This window comes from Lactuca saligna, chromosome 2, assembly GCF_052625555.1.
Source record: "Lactuca saligna cultivar CGN05327 chromosome 2, ASM5262555v1, whole genome shotgun sequence".
In the NCBI taxonomy this organism is placed as follows: Eukaryota; Viridiplantae; Streptophyta; class Magnoliopsida; order Asterales; family Asteraceae; genus Lactuca; species Lactuca saligna.
This window is the reverse complement of record NC_136418.1, coordinates 181,748,625-181,759,848: the sequence shown is the minus strand read 5'-3', so window position 1 is coordinate 181,759,848 and position 11,224 is coordinate 181,748,625. Positions and strand designations below refer to the sequence as shown.

At 36.3% G+C, this 11,224-nt stretch overlaps 1 protein-coding gene across 1 annotated transcript; it reads left to right on the top strand.

Annotated features, from left to right (window-relative positions):
* Positions 1-2,918: 2,918 nt before the first annotated feature.
* Positions 2,919-10,130, top strand: LOC145028418 (RING-finger, DEAD-like helicase, PHD and SNF2 domain-containing protein). The gene is made up of 16 exons (XM_078977102.1): positions 2,919-3,149; positions 3,713-4,589; positions 4,664-4,932; positions 5,016-5,499; positions 5,588-6,050; positions 6,124-6,522; positions 6,598-7,047; positions 7,149-7,315; positions 7,402-7,618; positions 7,698-7,898; positions 7,969-8,085; positions 8,180-8,594; positions 8,682-8,875; positions 8,977-9,128; positions 9,256-9,526; positions 9,667-10,130. Exons 2-16 carry the CDS (start codon positions 3,823-3,825, stop codon positions 9,913-9,915), a joined length of 4,815 nt encoding a protein of 1,604 aa, XP_078833228.1. The 5' UTR covers positions 2,919-3,149; positions 3,713-3,822; the 3' UTR covers positions 9,916-10,130.
* Positions 10,131-11,224: the final 1,094 nt, after the last annotated feature.

Here is an 11,224-nt window from a genome sequence, read left to right as displayed (position 1 = left end):
AGTCAGCGGGGTAGCAGCGCATCACACATTCACACATGATATTCCACATTTGAGAAACTTGGGATTGTACTATGATATTATACTATTTACTAATATGGTTTTGAGACTTGTGATTTGTGACTTTATGTTTGAAAGGATTTCAATGATGTTTTCCGTTAACTATTTTTACAAATAATATACTTTAAAACAAAAAATTTTGGGTCTCGATTTTGGGATGTTACAGATTCACTAACGAAATCATAAAACTATTCATGTTCCAACAATATCGTCAACATCGAAAACAACTTCAAACCATATATACTAAAAAAACTCAAATCATATAAGAAACCCATTCAACAATCATATCCTAAACATCAACACCACAAAAGATTTTCAGATTAAACACTACATTCAAAGAATCATTATCAACACAAAGGTAGAACCGAAAATATAAAGAACATGATGATAAAGGATGAACCCTAAAATCCTCCATTAATGAATGTTTTTTTCTAAGAAAAATAAGGAAGGGAAGGCGAAAGGGAAGGGTTTTTAAGCTGTTGCAAAGGTGAAAGGACAAAAATGACAGTTACCGGTTGAAAAATACCAAAGATTATGCATTATTTGGTATGGGTATGATGGGGGAACTCACTAAGCTTTATGCTTACGGCTTTTAGTGTTGGTTTCAGGTACATCTTCATCTAAGGGGAAAGAGGCGGCAGTGTAGCAGTGCATCACACATTCACACATGATATTCTGCATTTGAGAAACCTGTGATTGCACTATGATATTATACTATTTACTAATATGGTTTTGAGATTTGTGATTTGTGACTTTATGTTTGAAAGGATTTTAATGCTTTTTTCCGTTAACTATTTTTACAAGTAATATACTTTAAAACAAAAAATTTGGGTCTCGATTTTGTGATGTTACAGACTCACTAACGAAATCATAAAACTATGCATGTTCCAACAATATCGTCAACATCGAAAACAACTTCAAACCATATATACTAAAAAACGCAAATCATCTAGAAACACAGTCAACAATCATATCCTAAACATCAACACCACAAAAGATTTTCAGATTAAACAGTACATTCAAAGAATCATTATCAACACAAGGGTAGAACCAAAAATATAAAGAACATGATGATAAAGGATGAACCCTAAAATCCTCCATTAATGAATGTTTTTTTCCAAGAAAAAGAAGGGAGGGGAAGGCGAAAGGGAAGGGTTTTAAAGCTGTTGCAAAGGTGAAAGGACAAAAATGCCCCCGATGTGGGGGTTGCTAATAACTAAACAAACGGAGAAGTTAATAGAGGGACTGGGCGGGTAACAATTTAAAGTTTCAGGGATGCTCTGAGTTAAAAAATGTTTCTAGGGACCAAGCGTGCAAGTAACCCATAACCAGAGGGACCATCCGTGTAATTTTCTCTATATACTATAGTAACATGTGAATTGTTTGTATGTGAGTGGATGTTTATATTAAAATAAAGTAAATTACATGAATTGTCCCTCGTATAGGTGTCAAAAAGCGCGTTCAGTCTCTGTTTTCAAAAATTAACTTAGACAGTCCCTTAAATCGTAAAAATGCTACACGCTTAGTCCCTAATAACGTAAAATGACTATATTGTCCTTTTCAAATTCCTTTTCAATTATTTTTAATGTTTTTGATTAATTTTAGTCTTTAAAAAATATTTTTATTTACGAAATGGCAGTGGCCCCCATCAGATACACCCTAACCCATTGTTATCTCCCTACTCCCCCCCCCCCCCACACACACACATACACATCTCTTTCGTCTGGCTCATCTTTTGACCACCATTGAACCCCTCACACACCTTTCCTCCCCAAAGATCCGACAACACCCAAAAAACTCATGAACCTGAAATTTGAATCAAACCTGAACCTCAAATTTAAATCAAATATATGCAAATCAAACCAAACTAAGTCCTAAATCTTCAAATCGTAACCCACTACCCGAGGAACCTGAAATTCGCCCTGAATCTTGCTGCAGTCGAAGAACCTAAAAATAAAACCATAATATTGTCCACAACCACCAGCTAAACCTGACTTTTGAGGCGGTTCTTGATGGTCGTCGGAGTATGATGACGAGGGTGAGATTATGGTCGTGTGATGGTCACCGGAGGTTGCTGACAAAGGATGTTAGAGATGCACAGAGTAAGAGAAGGTGACCGGTCCACCACCGATAGGTGGTCCATTGTTGTCGCCTCTCGTTTTTCTGGGAATAGGGCACCGAATCTACACTCATCCCCAAGCTTCTGCCTTATCGTTCAAATCTACACTCCAACAAGAGGCTAGATCATCTGACGGTACTGGTGATGGAGTGGTGACAAGTGGTGTTCAAAGGGGGTGGTTTTTGGCTGGTGTGTGCAGGAGGGTGGCAATGTGTAGGTAGAGAAGACGACGAAGGTGCGAAGACGATGATTTATAGGCGATACACATAATATACATTTTTCTGGTGAACCCAATATCTCCGACAACGACTGTGATCGGAGAAGATATGTTTTTCCGGTGACGGAATCTCTCATGTATGTCGGGGACGGTCCGAGTGAGAAAAAACATTGAAGGGACGGTCCGGATTAATTATTGAAAATAAAGACTAAGCATGCAATTTAACATTTGGACAATGGACGAATCGTGTAATTTACTCTATTAAAATACCATATGTTTAAAAAATGATTAGTTAAACAAGTAAGTTTTATATAACATTTTATATAGATAAGTATAAAATAGTTAAATTAATAAAAAAAGTTTAACAATTAAAAAGACAATTTAATTAGAGATCATCATTGTCAATATTAATAAAATAACGAGATCTATATTTACCATTGGAAATGAAATTTCCCCGTTTCTAAAAAAAAAAAAATCTATATAATGGTCTTTGATTTTGTTAAATTGAGACTAGATTGACCTTTCAAAAACATAGGATCCAACTGAATACATAATTTCCAAGAGAAAACGATCAGCACGTAATCGGGTAACCCGGTATCAGTTCTCAGGTCTCACCCGTCTTCGTTCGTAGTGGCTCTCCGTCGCGGTTGCACCGCCCACGTAAACCTATAGAATTGACGGAGCAAATTCTTCCATCTTATCAGAAGCGGCCTTTGAGAGCTTTATCGATTACTCAATTTTGTGCCAACTCTCCAGGTTAGGATACAAAACATATTCTACGTATCTTTTTTCTTTCTCACTAATTTGAATAGATGTTGACAAGTCATGTAGGACAGTAGTAGTTAAGCTGTTAGAAGTTGATCACGAAGTTGCTTGAACTTTCCGTGACAAGTTTATTCAAAATGCTACATGGATATTAAGTTCTATTTTACATTTGGATGTCAAACGTGTTAGTGTTCCACTTTAAAGTTCGTTAATTTGTATTACGGCGAAGCATACAAATTATATTGAATTTCATGGTTAGTACCAAATTTATTTAAGTTTTGCATTTGTATTGTAGTATAGTACCTTCTGTGAGTTTGACAAGAAAACTCAATGTAGCTTTTTCTTTTTGAACTGAACCATCATACGGGCTAGGTTGTAAAAAATTGAATATGAAGTTATTATGAGCTTCATAATGTAGTACAAAGCTTCACCTGCTGGCTTTAATTAAGTTGTTGTGAGTTTTATCTATTTCTTTTGTGATGAATGGGAACCTATTCAGAGTATTTGGATATCAAACTTGTTACTTACTTACGTTTGTAGTTTATTTAATTCAGATTCAAAGTTGGGAGATGAACCCTAGAGAAAGCTTCTACCTTTCTTCCATGAGAAATCTATAACTTGCTCCTCAATTAAATGCCACTTTGCAAGTAATGTATCTGGTGTGATGGGTAGAAGAAAGCAAACTCAACCTCGTAGGGCACGAGCCACTGTTGGCAACAATGGTGTTTCTAAAGAGGATTTTTGCAATCCAGACACATCCCAAGCTTTAAAAAACGAGCTTTCTAGTCACAACAATCCATTTTTTATCGAAGTTGATAGGGATAATTGGGTGTCAACAGAGCATTATGACATCTCAGAAGTGGTTCTGACAAATTTGAATGTAAGTGAAGAGTGTTATGATAGAAAATTCAAGGATCAAGATTTTATCAATGAAGAAAAGTATAACTTTAGGTTTCGGTTGAACGATGTAATAAAACCATTGCATATCCCTGTCTTATCTACTTCTGATATCTATCTGGAATTCATTGAGAAGCGAGTGGACATGGAAGCACATGTAATGGTAACTGGGAATTTTGATGGGCCTAGTGAAGGTGTTTCAGGGCTTGTTCACTTAGTTAGTATGAAGTTTTTGACTTTGAGGCCTACTACAGGGTTGACTTTTTCAGGGAATTTGTCATCGATTAGATTAAGAGTAGAGATACAAAAGTGTACATTCGAGGGTTCTGAGTCATTTTTTGGGACTACAAGGCAGATATGGAAGAAGAGTATGATGAATGTCATGGCTTGGCTACGCCCTGAAGTAACTACCTCAGAGGCTAGATATGGGTATAAGGTACCTGAAGACATGGAGATTGGCTTACAACTAAATGAAAATAGGAAAGGATCCAGGTTTGATGTATCTGGTTTTTATGAAGCAATAAAACCCTCAAAGTGAGTGTGCATAGTGTTGATACTGTAGATGATTTTGGTTTATAATTTTATTTATTTTAATAATAAAATTGCAGGGATAACCCGATGCTAATGGATGACATGCCTGACTTGCTCCCTGAGCTTAGACCATATCAAAGGCGTGCAGCTTTCTGGATGGTTGAACGAGAGAAAGGAACTTTCAGACATCTGAGAGAAAGTCAACAAAGTCAATCTGTTTCACCCCTATGTGTCCCTGTGGATTTAGTTGATTCCTGCTTTAAAATATATTACAATTCATTTAACGGAAGTGTTTCAATGAATCTTGAGAACTGTTCATCTTATGTTGTTGGTGGTATTCTTGCAGGTTAGTCTTTCTAATCTTTCATATATATATTTTTTTGTTGTTGATGTTTTTACTGATATGTTTCTATGACAACACAACAACAGATGAAATGGGTCTAGGAAAAACCATTGAGCTGCTTGCTTGTATATTTGCACATAGAAAATCGGACATAGATGCTGATGATATAAGAAACAAGACAATACAAGTTGCTGGAGAACAGAAATCTAACATCAAAAGAATGAAGAAAGAACGTGTTGAATGTGTCTGTGGGGCTGTAAGTGAAAGCTCAAAGTATAAAGGTTTATGGGTACAATGTGATGTCTGTGATGCTTGGCAACATGCAGATTGTGTAGGCTATCAATATAAAGAAACAAATTCAGAACCAATAAAAGATTCAGAAAGTCTGAATGGTGATTCAAGAAAACGCAAAAGTTATAAAGGCTCCAAAGTCGTTATCTGTGATGGGGCCCACATTTGTCCATTTTGCTTAGAACTGAGTCAAGCAACCGGTTCCCCTGTTCCTACTGGTGCAACACTTGTAGTATGTCCAGCACCAATATTGCCACAGTGGCATGCTGAAATAACTCGGTAACCTACAACTACTATTACTATTTATTGATCATTAAGCTTTATTGTATATATGCGTGCTAAATGGTTTGTTTATTTCTTTTTGCAGTCATACAAGTCCAGGTTCACTAAAAGTTGTTGTGTATGAAGGAGTAAAACCAAGTTCACTTTATAATAATACCACATCTGCTACGAAAATTGATGAACTGATTAGTGCTGACATTGTGTTAACAACATATGATGTGCTGAAGCAAGACTTATCTCATGATTCTGAAAGGAATATAGGGGATAGGCGACTTTTGAGATACCAGAAGAAGTACCCTGTGATTCCAACTTTTCTGACTCGAATATTCTGGTGGAGGATTTGTTTGGATGAGGCTCAAATGGTGGAGAGTAATGCTGCTGCTGCAACAGAAATGGCAATGCGCTTACCTTGTATGCATCGTTGGTGTGTTACAGGAACTCCTATACAAAGAAAGCTGGATGACTTATTTGGGCTCTTAAGGTTTCTTAAAGCAACTCCTTATGATGTTTTCAAGTGGTGGGTTGATGTTATTAGGAATCCTTATGAGGTAATAACTAACTTAACAGTTATTTACCTAATATGTGGGATTTGCAATCATGTTCTTGTTTTTACATTCACAGATGGGAGATGCAGGGGCTGTAGAATATACTCACAATCTCTTTAAACAAATAATGTGGAGATCCTCAAAATCACATGTTGCTGAAGAGTTGCACCTTCCTCCACAAGAAGAATGTCTCACTTGGCTATCCCTCACACCAATTGAAGAACACTTTTATCAGAGGCAACATGACACCTGTCTCACATATGCTAGGGAAGTCATCCAAAGTTTCAAAAGCAGTATTCCTGAAGAAGAAGCTTCAGGAAATGATTCATCGGATTCTTTCCTTACACATGTGGAGGCTGCAAAACTTTTGAACTCCCTCTTGAAGCTAAGGCAAGCATGTTGTCATCCTCAAGTGGGAAGTTCAGGCGTACGTTCACTGCAGCAGTCTCCCATGACAATGGAGGAGATACTAATGGTTGGTTTTTCTTTTTATAATTCTTTTTATTATCATTGTGTTATTTATCTTCTAATCAGCTTTACATTCCCCTAGGTTCTTGTAGGTAAGACTAAAGTAGAAGGGGAGGAAGCCCTGAGGAAGTTGGTTGTTGCATTGAATGGACTTGCAGGGATAGCTATTATTAAACAAGATTTTCCTCAAGCTATATCATTGTATAAAGAAGCACTTGAATTAGCAGAAGAGCATTCAGAAGATTTCAGAGTTGACCCTCTGTTGAACATTCACATACATTATAATCTTGCTGAGATACTCCCTTTGACCACCAACTCTTTACAAAAGTTTCATTCAGGTAAACAGAATCCTGAAAGTTGTGAAGGTAACATGTGCAAGACATGTGATGAGGATAGACCATTTTCTCTATCCAGTTGTACCAGTTACCAATCTTTACAGATCACATGCAACAATTTAAAGCAAAAGTTTTTGTCTGTTTTCAATTCAAGATTGTCCTTGGCTCAGCTGGAATTCAGGAAATCATATGACCTGGTAATTTCTCCAACCTTACTTTTTATTAAAAAAAAGGTTCATTTAGAATTTCTGAATCGTTTGTAAATCTGCCATGTGTTTCTTCTTAAACCTTTTTCAAGGTTAGTAATGGACTTAAAGATAGAAGACACCAGCATACTGCTTGGTGGGCTGAAGCCCTGCAATATATCGAGCAAAATAAAGATTCTTCAACTGATTTCATCAGAAAGATAGGAGATGCTGTCTCCGAGACTCTTAACACTTCTAGAACATCGAGACTTGCAGCCCGGTTTGTAATCGTTTATGTTCATTATTCGTGTGTTTAATATAATTGATACTTTGTAACAAACCTTAATATTTTATTTTATAATTCAGGTTTCAGAGCATAACTGCTCTCAAGTATCATATCCAGAGTGGTCTGGAAAAATTGGAAGATTCTAGAAGGACTTTGCTGGATAGACTATTGGAAGTTGACCAGAGCATGGAGAATCCAAGTATAGAGGATGTAGAACGTGTGAGATATTGTCCAAAATGCCAGGTCAATGGAGAGGGGCTCATTTGTGTACACTGTGAACTAGACGAGTTATTTCAGGTTTTTAATCTTATTTTCAAAGTTGTACATTTTGTTGATTGAAGCAGAAGGCAACTTGATCTCTTTTTGCTTATTGCAGGCATATGAGGCGAGGCTGTTTCGATTTAACAAAGGACATGGTGGAGGGGTGATTTCATCTGCTGACGAGGCGGTTGATTTAAGGAAAAAAGTGTCTGCTTTGAATCGGTTCTATTGGACTTTGTCACAGCCTGACAAAGCTCCACCACCATCAAGTAATGAAGATGAAGGGAAGAAAAGAGATGTTGGGGAGAAAGTTATGGTGAGCATACATATATCTACATGCATGCACATCATCAATCATATTACGTATTATTTTTTCATATCAACAGGTTTCTAAATCTCCTTCAGAGCTTGAAGTTGTTCTTGGGGTTATAAAGAGCTATTCGAAGGCTCAATTAGGCAAAGAAGCCATGTCAGCAGCCAGGAAGCATCTATCTCTTCTTGAGGTAATGGATAAGGGATTCCATTTTGTTACTTTATAACAAAAGGCTGGCTACCTTTACCTAACATTTTAGTCCTTTTTTGTATTACTATTTTAAGGGAATGCGTAAGGAGTATGGTCATGCAAGATCCTTGGCACTTGCTCAAGCTCAAGTGCTTAATGCTCATGATGAGATATCAATGGCAACCTCACGATTACGCCTTAGAGAAAATGAGGATGATAAATCCATTGATGCTTTAAGTCTGGAAGAGCTAGAAACAGCAAACGTTGAAAATTCAAGTGAAAAGTTTGTTGCTTTATCCTCGTTATTGCGTGTGAAAGGGCAACTTCGGTATTTGAAGGGTTTGGTACAGTCTAAACAAACTGTTGATGATCCATCTCATGAAGTTATGATGAATTCTAATACTAATTCGGTTAAAGAGGGATCAGGCGATGACATGTGTCCTGTTTGTCAAGATAAGATCACCACTCAGAAGATGGTTTTTCAGTGTGGGCATCTTACATGTTGTAAATGTAAGCATAGTGTTTAATTTGTTGATTGGTTCTGTTTGAAGGGTGTTGTACATTAAAGTAATATGTTGTTAAATCATAAATGTGCAGGTTTTATTGGAATGAGCGAGAGGGGGATGAGTCAGGCTGATAAGAAATGGATGATGTGTCCAACATGTAGACAACCCACAGAATATGGGAATGTTGCTTTTGTTGATGATGAGCAAAAACCACCTGATGTTTCTGTAACTGCTTTTAAAACCTCAGATGCTTCTGTGACTGTCAACGGTTCATATAGCACCAAGGTATATAGTAGTATGTTATACATTTTATTTAATGCTTTTAGGTTACTATGCTATTTAGAAAGCCTGTAATATAGTACAACTGTTAATGATTTTTTTTGTAGATTTTAGCAGTGACAAGGAGAATACTGTGTATCGGTTCCACGAATCCAACAGACAAAATTCTTGTTTTCTCAAGTTGGAATGATGTTCTTGATGTGCTGGAACATGCTTTTACAGCAAATGATATTAGTTTTATCAGAATGAAAGGAGGGAGGTACGATTACTTTATACACAGAACAACCTGTTGTCTGTTTTGTCCTGTCATGTACAGTGTAACTGAACACCATACTTGTGACTGCTGAAATTGTTGCTGATTTTATCTGCGGGAAATGGCTTTTCAGGAAATCACAAGTTGCTATCAGTGAATTTAAAGGAGAGAAAGTTGATGTGAAAGATGGTGTGAATAAGAAAATGAAAATGAAGCTGAGAGAAAGAAATTCCATTCAGGTAATGCTGCTATTGATTCAGCATGGGGCGAATGGGCTTAATCTTTTGGAAGCACAACATGTTATTCTTGTAGAGCCGCTACTGAACCCCGCAGCAGAAGCACAAGCCATCAGCAGGGTGCACCGCATCGGCCAGACCAAAAAGACACTCGTTCATCGTTTCATAGTATGCGCGCCTTTTAACCAAAAATATTAACTTGTTTATCTGTTCCCATTGACATCAGTCTCAGTCCAATGCAGTACGATCTGTTCTGTTCTGTCAATGTCTTGAGTCTTCTTGATTAATAAATTGATATTGTATGGCAGGTGAAGGACACAGTGGAAGAAAGCTTATATAAACTGAATAAAAGCAGAGATGGTGGTTCGTTTATAAGCGGAAACAAAAGGAACCAAGATCAGCCTGTTTTCACACTCAAAGATGTTGAGTCTCTTTTCAAAGTTTCTCCATCAACAATCCCACAACACAACACGGATTCAGATTTAATGCATTTGCCGCCAGGTGTTGCTGCTGGTATAGCCGCCCAGAGGAGGCTCATGGACCAAACAAGGTCATGAATCGGGGCAGGGCCCATCATAGGCGGGACTATACTCTTTAGTTATCTCAGTAAATATAACTTGTTAGCTTAGGTAGTTACAGCCTCTTACTATTGTTTAAAATGAACCCTCTACACTCCTTCCTACTTCCTAGTCAGTTCCAGTGTAGTTTCATTTTTTTCAGAACTTTTAGCTAAGTTATTTACGAGTAAATTATAGTTTTGGTCCCTGACTAACATCTTTTGCCCACAATATTGATTTCTTGCAACCTTGGTTATGGTTGCAATTTTAACCCACTTCTATTCTGTTGAGAAATTGATGGCAACTGCAATCTTTAAAATTATCAACAATGACAATATTAATGTCCAAATCTGTTTGTCTTACAACGTCCTTTTAGATTAGCTTGAAGCTAGTTTTTAGGGTCATAACCCCCTTCCGATAGATAAGAGAGATAACTTTATGGATGACCATGAATGCATAAATTAAAATTTTAAATAGGGAATATTTCATATATATCCTTCCAAACTATAAAAATTACTTCAATATCCTTATAAACTTTGATATTACGTGGATATCCCTCTAAAACTATAAAAAATACATCAATATCTAAAATCAATTTTTAATTAGAAATATATCAATTTTTATAATTTTTTTTATCTAATATGCAAAATTATATATTAGTTTACCAATTTACCCTTTCCTAAATAAATCTTAAATTAAATCAGCCTTTATTCATTAATTCACAAACTAAATCACATAACAGATTACACATTCCTATCTGTTAATTTGATTAAAGCCCCTATAATATTGGACATATATTTGAACTTTCAAGGTTCACTGTGCTGAGTGTGAATGTAGTCCAAGTGAGCCTCTGGAATGCTTGGATGAATATAATAAAGGGATAATGACTTGAAAGGGTAACGAACTTTCGACTTTTGTCACATTTAGTCACTAAACTTTTTTTCGTTATCTATTTGCCATTGAACTATTGAAACTGTTCACATTTTACCCTTATGACCGACTGTTGCCGGTCATAAGGGTAAAATGTGAACAATTTCAATAGTTCAATGGCAAATAGAGAACGAAAACAAGTTTAGTGACTAAATATGAACAAAATCGAAAGTTCGTTTCCCTCTAAAAAGTTCAATGACTAAATGTGAACAAACCTTCTCTTGTATTATGTTTTAACAAGTTATTTATTTTTGTTAAATTGTAGCAACATTTGTTGATGAAGAAATCTATGAAAAAAAAAAAAAACCCTGAAAATATATTTAAAAAAAAAACACAAAAAACCAAAACCGAAATAAAAAACCAATGGTTTGACATTTTC

What these genes read in the sequence shown, in the direction of transcription:
- LOC145028418 (XM_078977102.1), top strand. Translation starts at nt 3,823, where the DNA reads ATGGGTAGAAGAAAGCAAACTCAACCTCGTAGGGCACGAGCCACTGTT. An exon ending in ACGGTTCATATAGCACCAAG is followed by an intron (nt 8,876 to 8,976) that starts GTATATAGTAGT and finishes TTTTTTTTGTAG; the next exon opens with ATTTTAGCAGTGACAAGGAG. An exon ending in CACTCGTTCATCGTTTCATA is followed by an intron (nt 9,527 to 9,666) that starts GTATGCGCGCCT and finishes ATTGTATGGCAG; the next exon opens with GTGAAGGACACAGTGGAAGA.